This window comes from Lepidothrix coronata, unplaced genomic scaffold (assembly GCF_001604755.1).
Source record: "Lepidothrix coronata isolate B3197 unplaced genomic scaffold, Lepidothrix_coronata-1.0 Scaffold10, whole genome shotgun sequence".
NCBI lineage: Eukaryota > Metazoa > Chordata > Aves > Passeriformes > Pipridae > Lepidothrix > Lepidothrix coronata.
Window position 1 is genome coordinate 6,915,103 of NW_016690190.1, and position 16,901 is coordinate 6,932,003.

Here is a 16,901-nt window from a genome sequence, read left to right on the forward strand (position 1 = left end):
TCTAATAAATATCTGGGTTTGCATTTGGGCTACCCCATGCCAAAGCCAGCCCAGCTCCATTGCAGTCTTGAGCTTTGGGAGTATCCCCTGGGTCTGTCTTTGGCAGGAGCAGACTGCAGTGCCAGCCTCTCCACGGTGTGGGAGTGTTGTGCTACATTTCATAGGGCTCTGAGCCTGCTATCTGCAGTGTGCAAGCAACTCTCTAAGAAGAAAAACCAGCATCACTTGTAGGTAGCAGCAGACTGCCATAGGACTGTTTCTGGCAGTGACTTGCTGTGGGAGCGCAGCCTGTTCACTTCACTCCATGTTCCATAAGAAACAGCAATTGTCATTATTTGATTTGGCTGAGAAAAGTAGTGTAAGACTCTTGGGTGTGAACCTGGATTTGGCCAAGGGGCATGGGACTGCACAGCAGTTACATTCCAATTCAGTGTTTGTCACGCTTGCAGTGATTTATTAGTATCGCAAGTTCCTGCAGAGTCCCAGGTTTCTCTTGGCTGCATCCATCACCCTGAGCCCTCTGTGCATCTAAGCTACGATTTTATGCATCACTCTGGGGAATTACGTCCACTTTGTCTTGCTGCTTTTCCTCTCGTCTGGCAGAATCCAGTCTAAGGGATGTCAGAAGAGGAGGAGGTAGTAGCGGGGGTAGACATGGGCTTGCAGACATTTGTCAAGCCCTGGCAGTGCAGACACCAGTGAGAGAGGGCTGATGAGAGACCCCTCCTGAACAGCAGTGGTTGTGATGTGTTTTGCCTGGCACACAGAAATGGCTTTCACATGCAGGACTAAAGTCCACAGCTCACAGGGAACATTACTGGTGCTGAGCCAAGTTTGCTCCGCAGCCTTCCTTCAGTGTATTTCAAAATGCACCTCCAACGCACCATCCTGGGAAAAATAAATCCAGGAAGCGGTTCTTCTGCCAGGAGTGCACGGAGGGGTTGGACCCTCCTCCACTGTGCTGCTGCAGCCCTGCTGGAGACTCCCCAGTGAAAACTAAGAATTTGCTGCCATCTGTAGACATTTGGGTGCTGTTCAGGCCATTCCCCCAGCCCTGCTCACATAGCCCTTATATAGGCAAGACATCCACTGCAAAACCTCCCCAGTCCCAAGGCAACCTATTCCTTTCTTCAGCATTTCGCCATCTAAGGTAGCTTCTACCGTCTCCAGCCTATTTATTCTCCACTGTTGGGTGCCAGTACTGTGAGGAGGGTTTCAGCATCCAGCTCCACTGGTTGAAGGCAGAGAGCTTGGACTTTGCTGGGGGGCAGACAGTGATTCCCTTCCGAATGGCTCTGACAAAAAGGAAGTTTGTCCACTGAGGAATGTATTGCTGCAGTCCCACAGTGGCCAGCAAGCTTTTCCCAGCAAAGCTGTGCTCCAGGTCTCCGTTGGACACTGACAGCATTTCCTGGCCAGAGTGGCTGCGTAGTGGGGACAGACATCTGCACTCCCACCTGCCGAGCCTCCGCCTCGCTGTCCCCACTGTCCTCCATGAGCTTTACATCTCAAGACATGCTTTGAGAAGGTGATCTGGCATCTCCCTCCCACCCCTGCAGTGTGTCCCTCTTCCTCAGGTCAGGAAGATAGCCCTGGGACGGTGAGGGAGTCCAAAACACATTCTTGGAGAATGTGGGACCCTACACTTTCTCTGCTGCATCATGGGGGGCTGTTGCCACCCTGCGGTGTGTTCCACAGTATTGTCTCAGAGCACTGACCTCTGGTTAAACACCTCCTTAATGGAGTGAACCCTGGCCATGTAGTGAGATGTCCCAAGCATTAGCACAGTTTCCTGGTGCTGTTCAGTCATGTGTTCCAACCCCAAACCCTCAGCAGATGAGAAACAGGGGGCTGGACCTGTGTGTCCTTCAGACCAGCCCATCGCAGCAGTGGCATCTTCCTTCGCTCTCTCAAGTGCTCCAGTGCTGGGGCCATGGCCAAGGCTGTCCAGACAGGGGAGGCACACAGGGGAGGGATGCAACAATTCATGGTGCCCCGCTTCTGCCTCCTAGTTCCAGGGCCAGGCTAATCTGCACGTGTTCGAGGACTGGTGCGGCGGCTCCATTGAGCAGCTCAGGAAAAACCTGCACTTCCCCCTCTTCCCTCACGTAAGTAAGACCATGACACCTGCTGCCCCACACTTCCCAGCTCTGCTTCCCAGCTGGGTCACCCCTGCTCCCTTCACATCCTGTCCCTATCTCTATCCATCATCTGTCTGTCCTGCTGCTCATAAGCATCCATCACCTCCCTCTCAACCACTTCCTCTGTCCTGCTGAGGGAGCAGGAGATTTTCACAAGGTTTCAAGGGTGGCAGCTCTTCTGCTGCACAGGGGAGGCTCATTTTTCTTATGCTGGCCTGCCAGGCCTTGGACACACGGTGAAGGAGCCTTGTATTTGGTGTTCTCCTTCCAAGTAGCTAGCAAATGCCACATCCTGTCCCCACCATCTCAATGGCATTCCCCTGCAGCTCTCCCATCCACAGCAGCATCTGCTCCAGTTCAGTTCTCATCTGGCCTGCTCTTTCTCTCTGCCTCCATCACACACTGTAGCCCATCCTCCTCTCAGAGCAAACCTCATACTTCCCTCTACCCACCTGTCTCAGGACTTTTGTATCTCCCCTTCTTCCTGTCACATCTAAAATTATTTTGGTAATTTTTTTCTTCTTCCACTTCAGACACGAACTACACTGAAGAAGTTGGCTGTGTCCCCAAAATGGACCAACTATGGCCTCCGGATATTTGGCTACCTGCATCCTTTCACCAATGGTGAGGATTCTGAGGCTGCTGTGCCACTGCTCACGTCTCTTGTCACCTGTCCCTCCCCTCCCTCACTCCCCTCCTGGTGCTGAACCGCTCGTGCCTCACCCTGGCAAGCCCAACGCCTGGTCCCTCATGTGGGTGACGTGCCTGACTAGCCGTGGCCTTGGCATGGGTGGGAACACATCTGCCTCCCTTGTAGAGTGGAAAGGAAAAGCACAGGAGAAAACAGATGGGAAGTGCTAGATAAATAACAATGCTGTCGTGAATGCACGGCCCTATGGCATGTGTGTGGGCACGAACAATCCCTGAGCTTTCCCTCCCTCCCTCGCATGCCCGGGATTGTACATGACATCATTGATGTCCCTGCTGCTACCCGGGTGCATGAATAGCATCTGACAGCAGCTGACATCTGTATCAGCCAGCTGCATGTGTCTGCCCAAAGCTCACCCGCCTCTCGCGGTCCCCTGGCCCTCAGCTGCCATCCCCAGAACAGTGAGACTCAAGCACCTCTGACTCCCTTTGTGGCTCCACGTGCACTTTCCTCCATCCAAACACAGCATCTCACACAAAAAAATTGCTCTGGAACCAAAATAGGAATTTAATAAGACTTTGCATAGACTTCTTAGCTTTCCAGGTTAGACATCAGATGAAGCCGATGCAGGAAGGACAGTGAACAAGATGCATCTGTAGAGTTTGTTTTCAGTTAGAAAATTGAGAGATGCTCAAAGGGGTGAGGGTGGTATTATCAATAGGGAAGCTATGGTCTCACCAGGAAAAAGGGCAAAGACAGCATTTTAGAGGAGCAAGATCTGTTCTGTGCATGAGCCCTTACCCCAAAGCCCTGCTCACTCCCTCCATCTCTCAACAGGGGAGTTTCAGTTTGCCATTGCTGCGGATGACAATGCCGAGTTCTGGCTGAGCCCAGATGAAAAGACCTCTGGTCTCCAGCTGCTGGCCAGTGTAGGCAAGGTACTGTGCATGCTGCAAGGCTTCTTCTATCCAGGCTTTAGTGTGTCTGTGGGAATGGAGACCTTCCTGACTTGACTTACATACTTCCTTGGACTACTCAAGTTTCTTTTCCTGCCCAACTACAGACAACGCCACCACAGATGCCAGATGGGTATGACATGTCATACCTTAAGCCAGTTACATATTGGCAGCCCCCTGCTTGTGATTAAGTGACATAAGTCTGTCCATAGATGGATCTCACAGACAACTTACCAGGAAGTACTGGAGGGAAGAGAGAGCTCAATTTTCCCTCTTCATTATTCTCAATGCAATAAGAAGAGAAGAAACTCATGTTAACTAGAGCATCTTCCATCTCTTCACAGACAGGGAAGGAGTGGACTGCACCGGGAGAGTTTGGGAAATTTCACAGCCAGCAGTCAAAGATGGTGAGGTGAGTGAGCAGAGTCCCTTGCTCCCAGCCACCTTTGCACATGGCCAGGAAATCACAAGGATGAGGAAAAGGAACCCAGGCTTGTCCTGGAGAATTTAGCAATATAGAGAAAGGGATTACTCTGAGGTATTGCCAAAGCTTTGCTGATTTACTGCAGGAATGCAAAACTTAATTTTTCTTCCTCAGAGGAATCAGCCACCAGCAGATCCAGACTCCTCTATATGAACTATATCCGAAGCTTCCTGCCTTGGAATTGGCTGGGTTTCCCAGAGGCCAAAACCCAGCAGGCGAGACTGAAAGGGAGTTATTCAGCATTAACTGGGAAGGGTCTGTAGTGCTCCAGATGCACAGGGAAAGCTGCCTATCTCACTGTCAGCATCTGGATTTTCTTGGCAGCCCTAACCCCGTTCACCCTGAGAATTAGGTTGTTTCATGGGTGTGGTTGCTCCCCACTCATTGTCTGCTGACAAGCTAAGAAATATTCCTTAACGCTCCTGGTGACAGACACGTTGTTCTTCACAGGTTGTCAGCTGCAGGCAGGTACTATTTTGAGGTGCTGCACAAGCAGGATGACAGAGGAACAGACCATGTGGAAGTAGCAGTGAGTCTGTGGAAATGATGATACTGTATATATGTCCCCATAGAGCTTGGGAATGATGTTTGTAACTATTCCCCTCCTTTCCCAGGCCTCAGCTCCTCTTGCATGAGATGTATCTAATCCCTTCCAGAACCTTTACCTACTTCTGTGAGGGATAGTCCTGTCCACATGTCAGGACCCTTTCCTCTGCTTGCTTGGGATAGTTCTGCCCTCTCTGGTCTCCACTGCAGCTTTTTGTCCTTTCCCATTTTGGATTTGTCCTGGGGGATCTCAGCTTATTCTCGGTCTTTTGCTGCTAGGTAAATTCAGTCATAGCAGGGAGAAAGAGGAAAGCTGCGAACCCATCTGGTGAAAAAAACATCTTGTGCCTGTTCCTTTTTTTCAGGCTTGGTTAACTCCGTAAGCACTTCATTTTAATGTGTTTTCTCTGTTCCAGTGGAGACTGAATGACCCGGAGGCGAAGTTCAGAGTGATTGACTCCCAATACCTCTCCCTTTTTGCTAGTAAGTATCTTCATCACAGGTTTTCCCAAGCACCTCCCCATTCTTCCAAAATTTATCAGTGGTGTTTCACCATGAATCATAGTCTAGCCAGGCAAATACCAGGCATACAGATCATTAGGAGAAAAAGGTGGAGACAAGTCAGGAGAAAGACTTCTGGACAAGGGTATGACTCATATAGAGTAGAATTGGAAGTAAGATTGAAACATTATTCCAGGGAAGTCTAGAGGTAGCAAGAAGAGTCTGCAAGGGTGAGAAGTGTTCAGGTGCGAGAGTAACACAGGATGGAGTTTGCTTGCTGAGAGCCAGGGGGAATGTGAGGCCCACAGCATGGGAGCCGTGGGGAAGTGCTGTCAGCTGGACACAACCAGGGAGGGGGCCACTGTAGCACTTCCAGGGGATTTCACTTTGGGTCCTGAATACAGCAGGATACACTAGTGATACTGGGAGATGCTGCTTTCTTCTGTACTAGCCTCAAGCCTCTTCAAGTTGTTGCTGGATTGCAGCAAACACATCAGTCCAGTCCCTCCTGTTTTGTAAACCCTTCTTAGCACATCAAGTGATGCCTTTATCAGTTAAGGAACTCCTTAGTCCTGTTTACCCTTACCTAGCTTTGTCAGCATCACTTTCCTCTGCCAGCATTCCCCCTTTCCATATCTACTACTGATGCCTTCCAACATTTCTGGGTTCTTTCCATGCCAGCACTTCTGTGCATGGAAGACTCCCTGATGTAGTCAAGACATCTGTTTGCTATGTCTTGGATTACAACCTGCTGCTGTATTTTCTGAAACCTGCCATTTGACCAGGACTAGGCTTTCCATTAGGTCTTCCATCTTCATCCTTTTTCCTTCTTCTCTTTTCTTCTTATTAATTCCGTATAGAATAGAAGACTGACATCCCAGAAGATCCCTCTGTGGTTAGGTACAGTGCTGCAGTCTCACCTTTATCTGTCACCTTCTGCCCATACAGTTTTTCTCTCTTCCATATTAGCCTTTGGCTGTATCATGTCATCCCATTCCTTCTGGGTTCATGTGTTGTTCAGTACCCAAAAGCTGCACACCAGTGCCCTTGGCAGCATGTTGGTTTTTCCTTCATGGATATTTGTTCAATTCCCCTCATTTTAGAGTAAGATCTATGGAGACATGAAGTCCCATGGCAGCAGCACCCAAGAAAAAATGTAACCAATACTCAGTCTTGAGTTTGAGCTTCCCATTGCTCCTGGCTTACTGTGGGTCTTTATTCCCTTTCTGGAGTAACATCCTCCTCAGCCACTGAAGGCCTTGCCCCGGGGTCCTGGTCCTTTTCCAGCACAGGTGGAAAAGGTTTTTTCAGGTTTTTCCTCCCATTCATCTTTTTTATCTCCTTTTAAAAGAAATGCAATACTAATGATACAGAGGCGTACAGTAATTCCTGCCAGCATGGGGCTTTTTCAGCACACCACTGCTGGTCTGTCCAAGACAGGAGGCCATTTTCCTCCATAACTTATCCCTGTGTGTTTGCTTTCAATGATAGCCATGTTCCTAATCCACAGCTTCTGTATTTCCAGGTCAGAGCCTTTCCTTCCTGCAGTGTCTTTGCAGTGGTGCTCCTGATCAGCACCATTTAGGCGTTGCTGTGCCGGAGACAGCATTAGTGCCATGAATGCAAAGCCATTTGGAAAAGGCTGACGTTGGAGAGAGGTGCTTTTTGGGACAAGGGACAAATTAGCCCTTCCTCCCCCTTCTGTTCTCTCTCTGGTTTCTAGACGAGACGCTTTTAAAGATGGATGAGGTCGGGCATATCCCGCAGACATTGGCCAGTCACAGGAGCCGGCCTGCTGACAGCGCAGGCAGCAAGGCACACCCGGCTGACATGTTGAAGCCTGACCCCCGGGACACTCTTTATGAAGGTAAGACTTGCAAAGCAGCTGAGGAGGTAACTGCAGCCTGTCACAGCACGCGTGGTGACACAGCTGAGAAGCATCATCCTCCTACACCACGGTGGTCAAGGCCATGTTTTTTTATCCCTGGTGCAGAAGAGAGGGGCTGCTACAGTATCAGTCGCTGTAGGAGACAAAGCACAGACTAAACCCAGCTCCTCTTTCTTGACATCCAACTCACACAACATCCCCAGGCATAATATTTTTGTGCTAGTGCCTTAGAGGGATGTAAAAAGATGAGTTGTGCAAGGTTTGCTTTATGTATCTGTTACCATTTCACACAGATAAATAAAAAACAGGGCCAGAAGTAGCTAAACTGGTGCATCAGTTGCAGCTGGGCTCCTCCTGCAGCGCTTGCCCATGTGTTTCCTCTTCCCAGTGCCTCTGCTCAGCAAGTCCCGTGTGCGCCGAGCCTTGCCCGACTGCCCCTACAAGCCCAGCTACCTGGTGAATGGATTTCCTCTGCAGCGCTACCAGGGGCTCCAGTTTGTAAGTTTTATTTCTTAAGCAGGTGCTTGCCCAGGGGAACACAAGGAGGAAGGAGAGAGAGATCCCGTTAACCATGGGGCTTCTCCACCGATCTGAAGCTCCTGGGCTGATCTGATCATGTGTTCGGGTCTCTGCATCCCAGTACGTGCCAGAGGGCAACGTCAAGGAAAGGGAGATCAGTGCTGTGCACTGCTCATGTGTCTCACCATGAGTACGAGTACCCTCACCGAGGGTACGAGTGTGTGTATCTTACAGAGCCACTCAGGCCTCAAACCAAAGAGCTGAGCTTGCCTTCACACAGAGCCTCACAGTGGCTGAGGATTTCATTCTTTGTGGGGTGAACTGTACCACTAAAGCCCCTGACATCTCTTCAGGAGGGCATGGCCACCTCTCTCCTGCCTAGTTCTCACTCTGTTATTTGAATTAAGCTCACAGTTACAGAGATGGACAGACAGATGCTGAGAAAGGGAGGAAAAGACACACCCAGGCACATATCCTAGCATGCTTCCTTCTGTTTTCTATTCTCACAGCCTGCTACTGCATGCCTTGGAGAGGCAAAGATTTAGTGAGCAGCTCCTGCTCCCTTTAAAAAGGGCTGGTTACCCTGCAACTATGTCTGGGTTACCTTGTGACTGATGTCTGGCATTTATGAGTTTTACTTTGTTTTTCTCTCTTCAGGTTCATTTATCCTTTGTTTACCCAAATGACTACAGCCGCCTGAGCCACATGGAAAAAGAAAACAAATGCTTCTATCAGGAAAACCCTTATTATTTGGAAAGGTAGGATGCTGCAAATGTGGGTTTAGTAGAAGGGAGGGAGGAGGTGGTTTGAAGGCTGGAATTGGTGTGGAATTTCATACTCACTTCTGTAGGACTCTCAATTTTTAAAGATTCCCTAAGCCTTGCAAAACATTAAAGCATTTATAGTTTCTTTTGATAACTTAAGTGAAAATATGTTTAGGTCTCAAGGGGAAACTGCCTCTGCTTTTCTTGCACTATTAACCCAGCAACAGAGTCAGAGCATGTTTGTTTCACTACATCGGGGAGTGTATTCCCAGGAAACTTTGCCTGACAGTGGCTGGAGCCTCCTAAAAGCTATCACTGTGAAAGCTAAACCGTGCTCACCACCAGGCATCTCTCTGGGGAAAGAAATACATGTCATTCAGCTTCACTGGGGCCTTGATCTCAGTGGTGGCCCCACGAGAGAACTGCCACTTACATGCTCCCCCCATAACAGACAGACACCTTTCGAGAGGACTCCTGTCCATTCAGGAGGACTTTTTTACAGGATAAGAAATCACTTTACCAGTGAGGTAGCTGATGGTGGCCTCCCTGTGTTCAGGATCTTATTCCACCCTCCAGGACTATTCTGAGGGCTAGAACAACAGATCATGGCATGAGTTTGGGAGGAGACTCGTGGTTCATAATGAAGGATAGGTGGCTACCACAGGCTGGAAGGTGACACCCAGGTTTATTGCTTTGGCAATTCATTTGTACTGCGACTGGATTTGGGAACGGAGGGCCCATTTTGCTTGGCATTAAGCACATGTGGAGGGAAACACCCCTGGAAATCCCTCCCAAAAGCTTGAAGCACAGGCATATGAGGACAGCATACAGGCAGTAGTGGTATAAGAGGAGAGAGAGGGAGATCACTGCAATCAGCTGCTTGAGCTGCTTTTGCAGTGTGATAATTTGCATTTGTGAGCACTACATCTTAAGTGAGCTTTAAGGAGGAGTTTAAGGGAGGCTGAAGAAGTGTTTCAGGGTACTTATATTGGGGTTTTCTCCTGCACCTATGAGAAAATCTCTTGAGAGACTGAGATGATAAGGAAGGAAAATGCATGTCTTAGGCACTGCAGAGTAAGATCTGCTTGCCCAAAGATTTGAAAGATGGTGATGATGTTTGGAAAGTAGGATCTAGAGGTGCTGGGTAGATGTAACCGTAGTAATGGATCATCACCTCTGAAACAATGGCTATTATTTATTTGGAAAGGGCAAAGTAACTTTCATCAAACTTGTGTTTTGCTCTGCCCTCTACAGATTCGGATTCTACAAGTACATGAAAATGGATCGGCCAGAGAAGAGCCTGGACTCCGGAGAAAAGACAGAGCAGCCAGGTAGGGGCCCTAGTGTCACAGCCAGAAGATCCTTTCACCTGTCACTTTTTCATGTGGTCTTCCAGCAGCAGCTGAAAGAAGCTGTTGACTTTCCATAACAAGGAAGTCACAGCCTTTCCCTGCCAGATTATTGTGTCTGGGAGGAGATTTTTGCTGCAGCTTTTACTTCTCTCAAGGGCAGGTTGGGAGGTCACCAAACAGTGGGCTGTAGGAGACAACATGACAACTACCTCTCAGGCCCACAGCTTATCTGAGATGTAATTCTAGCAAAAACATGGGCAGGAGCAACAGAGCCAAAGCTGTGCAGCATGGCAGCCAGTGCTCACACCTGCCTTGCAAATCTGAGGCCAGACAAGACAGCTAAAGGCAAAGCCAGACACCTCCACAGCCTTTGGCAGTGGTGGCTAAGAGGTGCTGAGAAGGTTGGTGCCACAGGAGCATCCCTGTCCTCTGAGCAGGAGGGGCAATGCTGAGGTGAGGCGACAAGTAGCTGCCCCCAGCAGGACGAGTGCCTGTGTTAGGACAGGGAAAGCAGTGGGAGGATGCCAGAGATGTAACTTCAGTTACTCCTGCAGGCTCCCAGGAGGGGAACCTGGATGACCTGCAGTACGAGGAGCAGGACACAGAGAGTACCCGTCCCGCCGAGCACCCTGGCACAGTGAAGGCAGAGCTGTTGGGCAACGCTCCCGGCAGCATTTTGGGCAGGGACAATATCCACGAGGACTATTCCTTCCGGGACCGTCGTCGGCTCCTCTCAGTAATGGGCAGTAACATAGGAGAGGGGATACAAAGGAGAAGGACAAAGAGGTCTGGTGTCAAATCAGCCGTGCTGGCCTCTACTAACCAAAGCCTCAGCCAGGTTGGCCTGGAGGGGAACCCAGTAACAAAGAGACCCCGTTTAAAAGCTGGTGTCAAAGACAACTCCAGGAGCCCTCTGCAGCATGCCAGGGCCATCCAGGGGAGAGTGCCTGTCAGAAGGGCAAACCCTCCTTCTAGGACCGTGTCTCAAAGACAGCAGTCTTTTAGCCACCCAAGGGACTCAGGGGTCACAATTCCCAAAGGGGTGAGACCTCGAGGAAATCTCAGCACTACTAAGGACGGGCTGCAGCCAGCAGGCACCGTGCCAGCCAGGAAAGGAGGCCCAGTCTCTGGCAAAGCCAGCAGACGCTCTGTGAGCACTGCCAGCCCCAGCCAGCCTGGGCTGCCCCAGTGGCTGAACCAAGTGGAGTCCTACATTGCTGAGCACAAGGCAGCCAATGGTGGGGACATGGACGAAAGAGAGGTACAGGTGCCATCTCCTGTGAAGGGCAAGTCTGCACCTGTGGCAGCAGAAGACGAAGAGGAAGAGGTGGATGGGGAGCCAGAGGAGGAAGATGAGGAGGATTTTGATTACGTACCGGTGTTTGACCAGGCAGTGAACTGGGAGCAGACCTTCAGCGCGAGCAACCTGGACTTCCATATGCTGCGCACAGACTGGATTGACCTGAAATGCAACACATCAGGAAACTTGCTGCTAAGAGAAAGGGAGGCCCTGGAAGTTACACGTGTCTTCCTGAAGAAGCTCAACCAGAGGAGTAAAGGGTAAGGCACAGTGAGAGAACCAAGGGACAGAGTCCCGGAGCTGGTGTACCCTGCTGCACAGAGAATGCCTGTCATGTGAGTAACTAGTGAGAATCAGAGGATAAATTACATGTGGGAAATAAGATTTCAGGCAAGGAATCTATGTAAAACACTGGGCTTTAAATATACCTCTTTTGGCTGATAACTGGTGCCAGCTTTTGCTGGTGCTCTCTTTTTTTTACATGGTCTTGATGTGGTTCTTTTTCTTCTCAAGATTTACCATCCTGATTGCCTTTCTGGCAAACAGACATAATTCATCTGAGCCTCATAAGCTAAACAATCCAACTCCTGACTCTTCTGTCGGGTTGGTGTCTATTTCCATAATTTTTTAACCAGTCCTTTTCCGTGCAGGTTTCAGTTCGAGTTAATCTTCCTTGACATTAGTAACCAGTATCCTAGATATTTTATAGAATAGGTGTTATGAATTTCCAATCCCTGCTGTCTGATGCTACATCTTAAGATCACATTTGTTTTTTCAGGGTCACATCACACTGTTACACAGTCAGGTGTAACTGATCACTACACACAAGCTTTTCTCTGGCAAGCATCAACTTTACAGCAGAAACTCTTGTTATGATCTGAAAGGGCATATGATCTGGCATTTCGTCCAGTTTTGGCCATTTCAAACCTAAAGCTCACTCCAGTTTTTGCTGTGTGATTGCTCAGTCCTCCTCCATGTTCTTGGCTGATAAGCTGTCATGAGCCAGTTTCACTAGCCCAAACATACTCCTTGTGCCAAGATCGTTGTAGGTGGTGTTGAGTACACTCACTACTACCAGCCCTACAATCATTCAGACACATTTGTTATTTTCTGTGTCACCTTTATTTCGTTTCCCCTGCCAAATATTTTTCTCTTGGCTGGAATCCCAGGTCTAATCCCACATGCTTGTGGATTTAGGAAACAGGTGCTAAACCTTCCCATGGGACTTGGGAAGCAGTGCAGCGAAGCAAGGAGAAGCTGGGGACAGAAAGGTTTGTGCTAGCCAGGAGGAAGGAGCCTAGCAAAGATGAACAGGCTGGAGGTGGGAGCAGGGCTGGTGTAGAGGGGACATGCCCATGCCGACTCTTATCTCCTGCAGGCGGTTTCAGCTGCAGCGTATCGTGAACGTGGAGAAACGCCAGGACCGCATGCGGGGCAGCCGCTACCTGCTGGAGCTGGAGCTGCTGGAGCAGGGAGGGCGGCTCGTCCGCTTCTCCGAGTACGTCTTCGCCCAGGGCTGGCAGGGAGTTGGTGGCAATGAGGAGGAGGAGAGGAAGATGAGGAGCCTGGTGTGGGGTCGCCGGCGGCACCTGATGGCTGTGGCGAACGAGCCAGAGCTGTGCTGGCCTCAGGGCTTTTCCTGGAACCACCGTGCCATGGTTCACTTCGTGGTGCCAGGTAAGGAGGATCTGCCTCCCCAGAACACCAAGGGATGGCAAAGTGGGCGGTTCCCATGAGGGCAGTCCTGAACAGTGAACCTAGGCCAGTCTCTACCATCTCATTTGGGTCACTTCCAATTTCTGTCCTCTCCAAGTAAAACCCCCTCAGAAATTTTATAGGGCCCAAACTTCCATGGCTTGTAAGCTCAAAGAAAACTCCTGTCACGTGGTGGGAAAGAACCCGCACTGATTCCTTGATTCTTTGGACCAGGTTTTCAGCCTGGGCCTGTTTCAGCATCCCTGCAAGGTTATTGGGGTTTGACAGGAGGCAAGAAGCCTTGCCTGTTGAGAAACAACACCATCACTGAAATCAGTTTGCTTAGATTATCTCCCTGTTGCAATACAACCAGTGAAAAACCAGGCACGTTGGGTGCTGCAGTTCATCTCTGACATGGAAGAGCTGTTCCAAATCACTAAGGATCCCAACTTCAACATCATCATCACAGACTACAGCAGTGATGACATGGATGTAGAGAAGGCTCTGAAAAGGTCTACCTTGCACAGGTGAGAGTACTGCTTGATCACAAAAAAACCACTCACACACGTATGCTGCAAACACAGCACCTCTGCCAGTCTCTGTGTGTTGACCAGCCACAGCCTGCTGCAGCTGGAAAACCAAAGATAACACCCACCCAGACCTTGCACATATACATGAATATATTGTTATCATGATGTGCATACACACCATGTACTGCGTGGAACGGTGTTATAAAAGTGTAAGGCAATAGCTAGTGTAGTATTCCAGCCAAATTTGTTGAATTTGTTTATTTTCAAGTTTGCAAGAGAGAAGACAAAGCAAGTCTCACGGTGATGGGGCAGAGGGAGGACAGACAAGAAAGCTGTGAGAAATAGGACAGGGAGCGTGGAGGCCTCTGGGGACTCCACTTGCTCGAATAACTGTCTGGCTTACCTTACTCTGATCTGAACCAGCCTTGGCTGGTCATTTCCTTTACATACCAGTAACAGGTCTAGTCCTAGAATAGACTGGACTATAGCTGAAAAGACTTTTGCTAGGCATTGCCCTCCCCTTGCTGCACAAGGAGGAAGACTCGGAGGGCATGATGGGAACTGGAACAGTGCTAAACTTGTGCACTCACCCAGCAAAGGCTTTCCTCGTCCTTGAGAGGGTGCACGGGGTGAGGGCAGCTCCATAGCCTGATGCCCGTGGTGCTTCCTGTGCCACCGGCACATGGGAACTGAACTTGACTTTCCTATCTGTCCCCCAGCTACCAGTACCTGAAGCTGACAGGGAATTTCGAGCGTTCTGCTGGGCTGCAGGCGGGAATAGACCTTGTGACGGTAAGTCTGGGCACCCTTGGGGTGGATACTGGTGCTATCATTACTTTTGGTACTGTACACGCTGTTTTTAGGGAAAGGAATAGCTTGGCAGACTAGATCAAATGTGGATATGTTTCCTGTCCTTCCAGAGTAAGGGTCTCACCCTGTATTCTGAGGAGCCTGTGTTCTGTTTGGTTCTCAGTCCCCCTGCTGGGACTGTCAGACAGGAGGGAAATCAGCGGTAGCAGCTTTGTGATACTGGCTCTGCCAGATCATAGTTGTGGTATTTTACATTTATCGTTGTACAGTCACTCAGTGGCTGCTTTACCAGCCTCTAGGACCTCAGTTGCTGATGCAGCAACAAATAGCTTTTTAATTGACTCCCATATATCTGTCTTCCTGCTCCTCAAGAAAGACTTACTGAAAGTCAATCTATTTTTTTCCCAACCGGTGTGGTTCATTCCAGGACCCACACAGCATCATCTTCCTGTGTGACCTCCACATCCACTTCCCAGCTGGAGTCATTGATTCAATCAGGAAGCACTGTGTGGAAGGCAAGATGGCCTTCGCACCCATGGTCATGAGGCTGCACTGCGGGATGTCCCCACAGTGGCCTGAAGGTAAGAGAGGGTGGAGCCTCTTTGGCTCAGACCTTGGGGAATGGGGAAAGAAGCAGGATGTCTGCCACCTCTAGATTTGTTCCTCTGGTGTTGTTGAGGTCTGAAGCTTGAGGTACTTCCAGGTCCACAAAGTGAGGGTGTGTTAGATGTGGTTTAACAGCATCAGGTACCTGGAATTTGAGATCAAAAAGCTAGCAGAGCCCTTTGTATGATGTTTCTCCTGGTCATCTCCTGGGGCTCTTTGTGGATTTAAGGACCTTGGAAAACCCTTCCTTTACTCCCTTCTGTCCATTTTTCTCTTTTCTTAGAGAGCACAGCCTGTCCTGAGGAGAGCTGGTAGAGTCAGAGGGGGAAAAGTGGCATAGATATCTTAGCATGGGATTTTCTTTAGACAGAGGTGGCCACCCGGAGCCATTCAGGCACAGGGCAACTCTGTGAAGCTGGGACAGTCCAGGAGGTGTTGGAGGCTCTGCTAACAAGTTGATAGGACAGCCCATGCTGTCTATCCTCAAGCCTTTCTCACTTCCCAAAACTGGTTGGAATGGTTGGCTCTGCCTTGCTGCTGAGTTCACTCTCTGGTGTCAACATTATGCTGAAAGTAGTTTGAGTCTCTCTCCAGAATCTCTGCTGGAGTCATCAATGGTTCCAAGCACCAACATACCTGTGCCTCTTTTGTGCTCTCCTCAGGCTACTGGGAGGTGAATGGGTTTGGTCTCCTGGGCATATACAAGTCTGACCTGGACAAGATTGGAGGCATGAACACAAAAGAGTTTCGGGACCGCTGGGGAGGAGAGGACTGGGAACTCCTGGACAGGTAGGCATCCACTGTCATTGTTCATGTGCTCAGGAAGGGAGACCCATTGGATCTTGGAAGACCAGTGACCACAGGAGTAGGGATATAAGGAGATTGAGATGACTGCTGCCATAAGCTTGATCAGTGAGGGAGAGTCTTTGAACCTGTCCTGACCTCAAACCTAGTAGGTTAGGAGACACAAAACACTCTCCTACAGCCACTAGTAGGAGAAGAGCCATTTTCTGGTGCCTTAGTGCCACACTGCTGGTTGGCCACATGCAGATCAGGCACCGGTGATTGTGAAGGCTTTGTCCTCTTCCAGCAGTGCAGCTCACAGTCTGGGTCGCTCAGACTTGTCATATAACATTTAGCAATTGTCCAGAAGACCAACTGTTGGAGAAATATTTAAAGGTCACAAGGTACAGTTCCAGTTTCCAAGAAGTTTGTAGTGAGGGATCTCTGCTGGACAAATCCTAGGCCTCTGGGTTTGTAGTTCTAGGCTTTGGGCCCTGTCCTGTCTTTTCTGACAGCTGACTACAGAAAAGACTAGCATCCTGAGCAATCCTGTGCTGCCAGCTGTCTTTTTCTCCTAGCCTGGTATGTGCAGGCACTCCTGACCAGTCCTGCCCTCAAGGGTGCATAAACACTCACCAAGTGTCATTAAATGCCTGCTTATGGATACGAGATACCCCTGAGCTATTCTGGACTATCCAACTGAGTTGTAGTCTCTTGTCAACAGCACAACTTAAAAGAGTTTTCCTGGGGCTGAGCCCCCCCCAGTATCTTTGCGATCAAGTTTTCTCTGAGTCTACCCTTCTTTCTGCCAGGATCTTACAGGCTGGGCTGGAAGTGGAGCGTCTCTCCCTGAGAAACTTTTTCCACTGGTTTCACTCAAAGCGGGGCATGTGGAACCGACGCCAGCTGAAGACGCTGTAGCCTTCAACCCCACAGCTGTTCGGCGGCACCGTCCACCATCTCATCTAGATGTGCACTTTACTGAGGCACACAGCCGAGCACACAAACTCTTCCTCTGCCTCCAGAGCCCTCTGATGGGATGGCACAGCCAGGGAAGGGGTGATCAGGCTGGCAGAGCAGGAGCTTCTCTTCTGAGCCGTTGTATCCAAGACGTGGGATCCATGTCTGGCTGGGAAGGTGTGCGGGGGAGATGTCGACAAGGGAAGGACTCACGTTTCCTGCCGTGCAGTCTGGTGGATGGTACAGTGGGAGAGGTGCCATATTTCCTGTTGAGTCTTGCACCAAACAAACACAAATCCCAGCTAAGCCCAGAATGGTTTATTTAGAGCAATGCAGCTTCTTTTTCAATACTTGAATGAAAAAAAAAAAAAAAAAAAAAAAAAAAAGAAAAAAACACAACCCTCCCCATTTCCCCTC

General features: G+C 49.6%; 1 protein-coding gene across 1 annotated transcript in view; it reads left to right on the forward strand.

The window, feature by feature from the left end:
• B4GALNT3 (beta-1,4-N-acetyl-galactosaminyltransferase 3) overlaps window positions 1-16,849 on the forward strand; it is a 62,920-nt gene extending 46,071 nt beyond the window's left edge. The window contains exons 4-20 of the mRNA XM_017804607.1: window positions 2,013-2,108; window positions 2,675-2,765; window positions 3,628-3,728; window positions 4,091-4,158; window positions 4,681-4,759; window positions 5,193-5,259; window positions 7,001-7,144; window positions 7,554-7,663; window positions 8,342-8,442; window positions 9,703-9,779; window positions 10,355-11,360; window positions 12,479-12,777; window positions 13,169-13,322; window positions 14,045-14,117; window positions 14,563-14,716; window positions 15,404-15,530; window positions 16,337-16,849. Coding sequence (XP_017660096.1) covers window positions 2,013-2,108; window positions 2,675-2,765; window positions 3,628-3,728; window positions 4,091-4,158; window positions 4,681-4,759; window positions 5,193-5,259; window positions 7,001-7,144; window positions 7,554-7,663; window positions 8,342-8,442; window positions 9,703-9,779; window positions 10,355-11,360; window positions 12,479-12,777; window positions 13,169-13,322; window positions 14,045-14,117; window positions 14,563-14,716; window positions 15,404-15,530; window positions 16,337-16,445 — 2,856 coding nt within the window. The 3' untranslated portion in view covers window positions 16,446-16,849. The remainder of the gene's footprint in view (window positions 1-2,012; window positions 2,109-2,674; window positions 2,766-3,627; window positions 3,729-4,090; window positions 4,159-4,680; window positions 4,760-5,192; window positions 5,260-7,000; window positions 7,145-7,553; window positions 7,664-8,341; window positions 8,443-9,702; window positions 9,780-10,354; window positions 11,361-12,478; window positions 12,778-13,168; window positions 13,323-14,044; window positions 14,118-14,562; window positions 14,717-15,403; window positions 15,531-16,336) is intronic.
• Window positions 16,850-16,901: the final 52 nt, after the last annotated feature.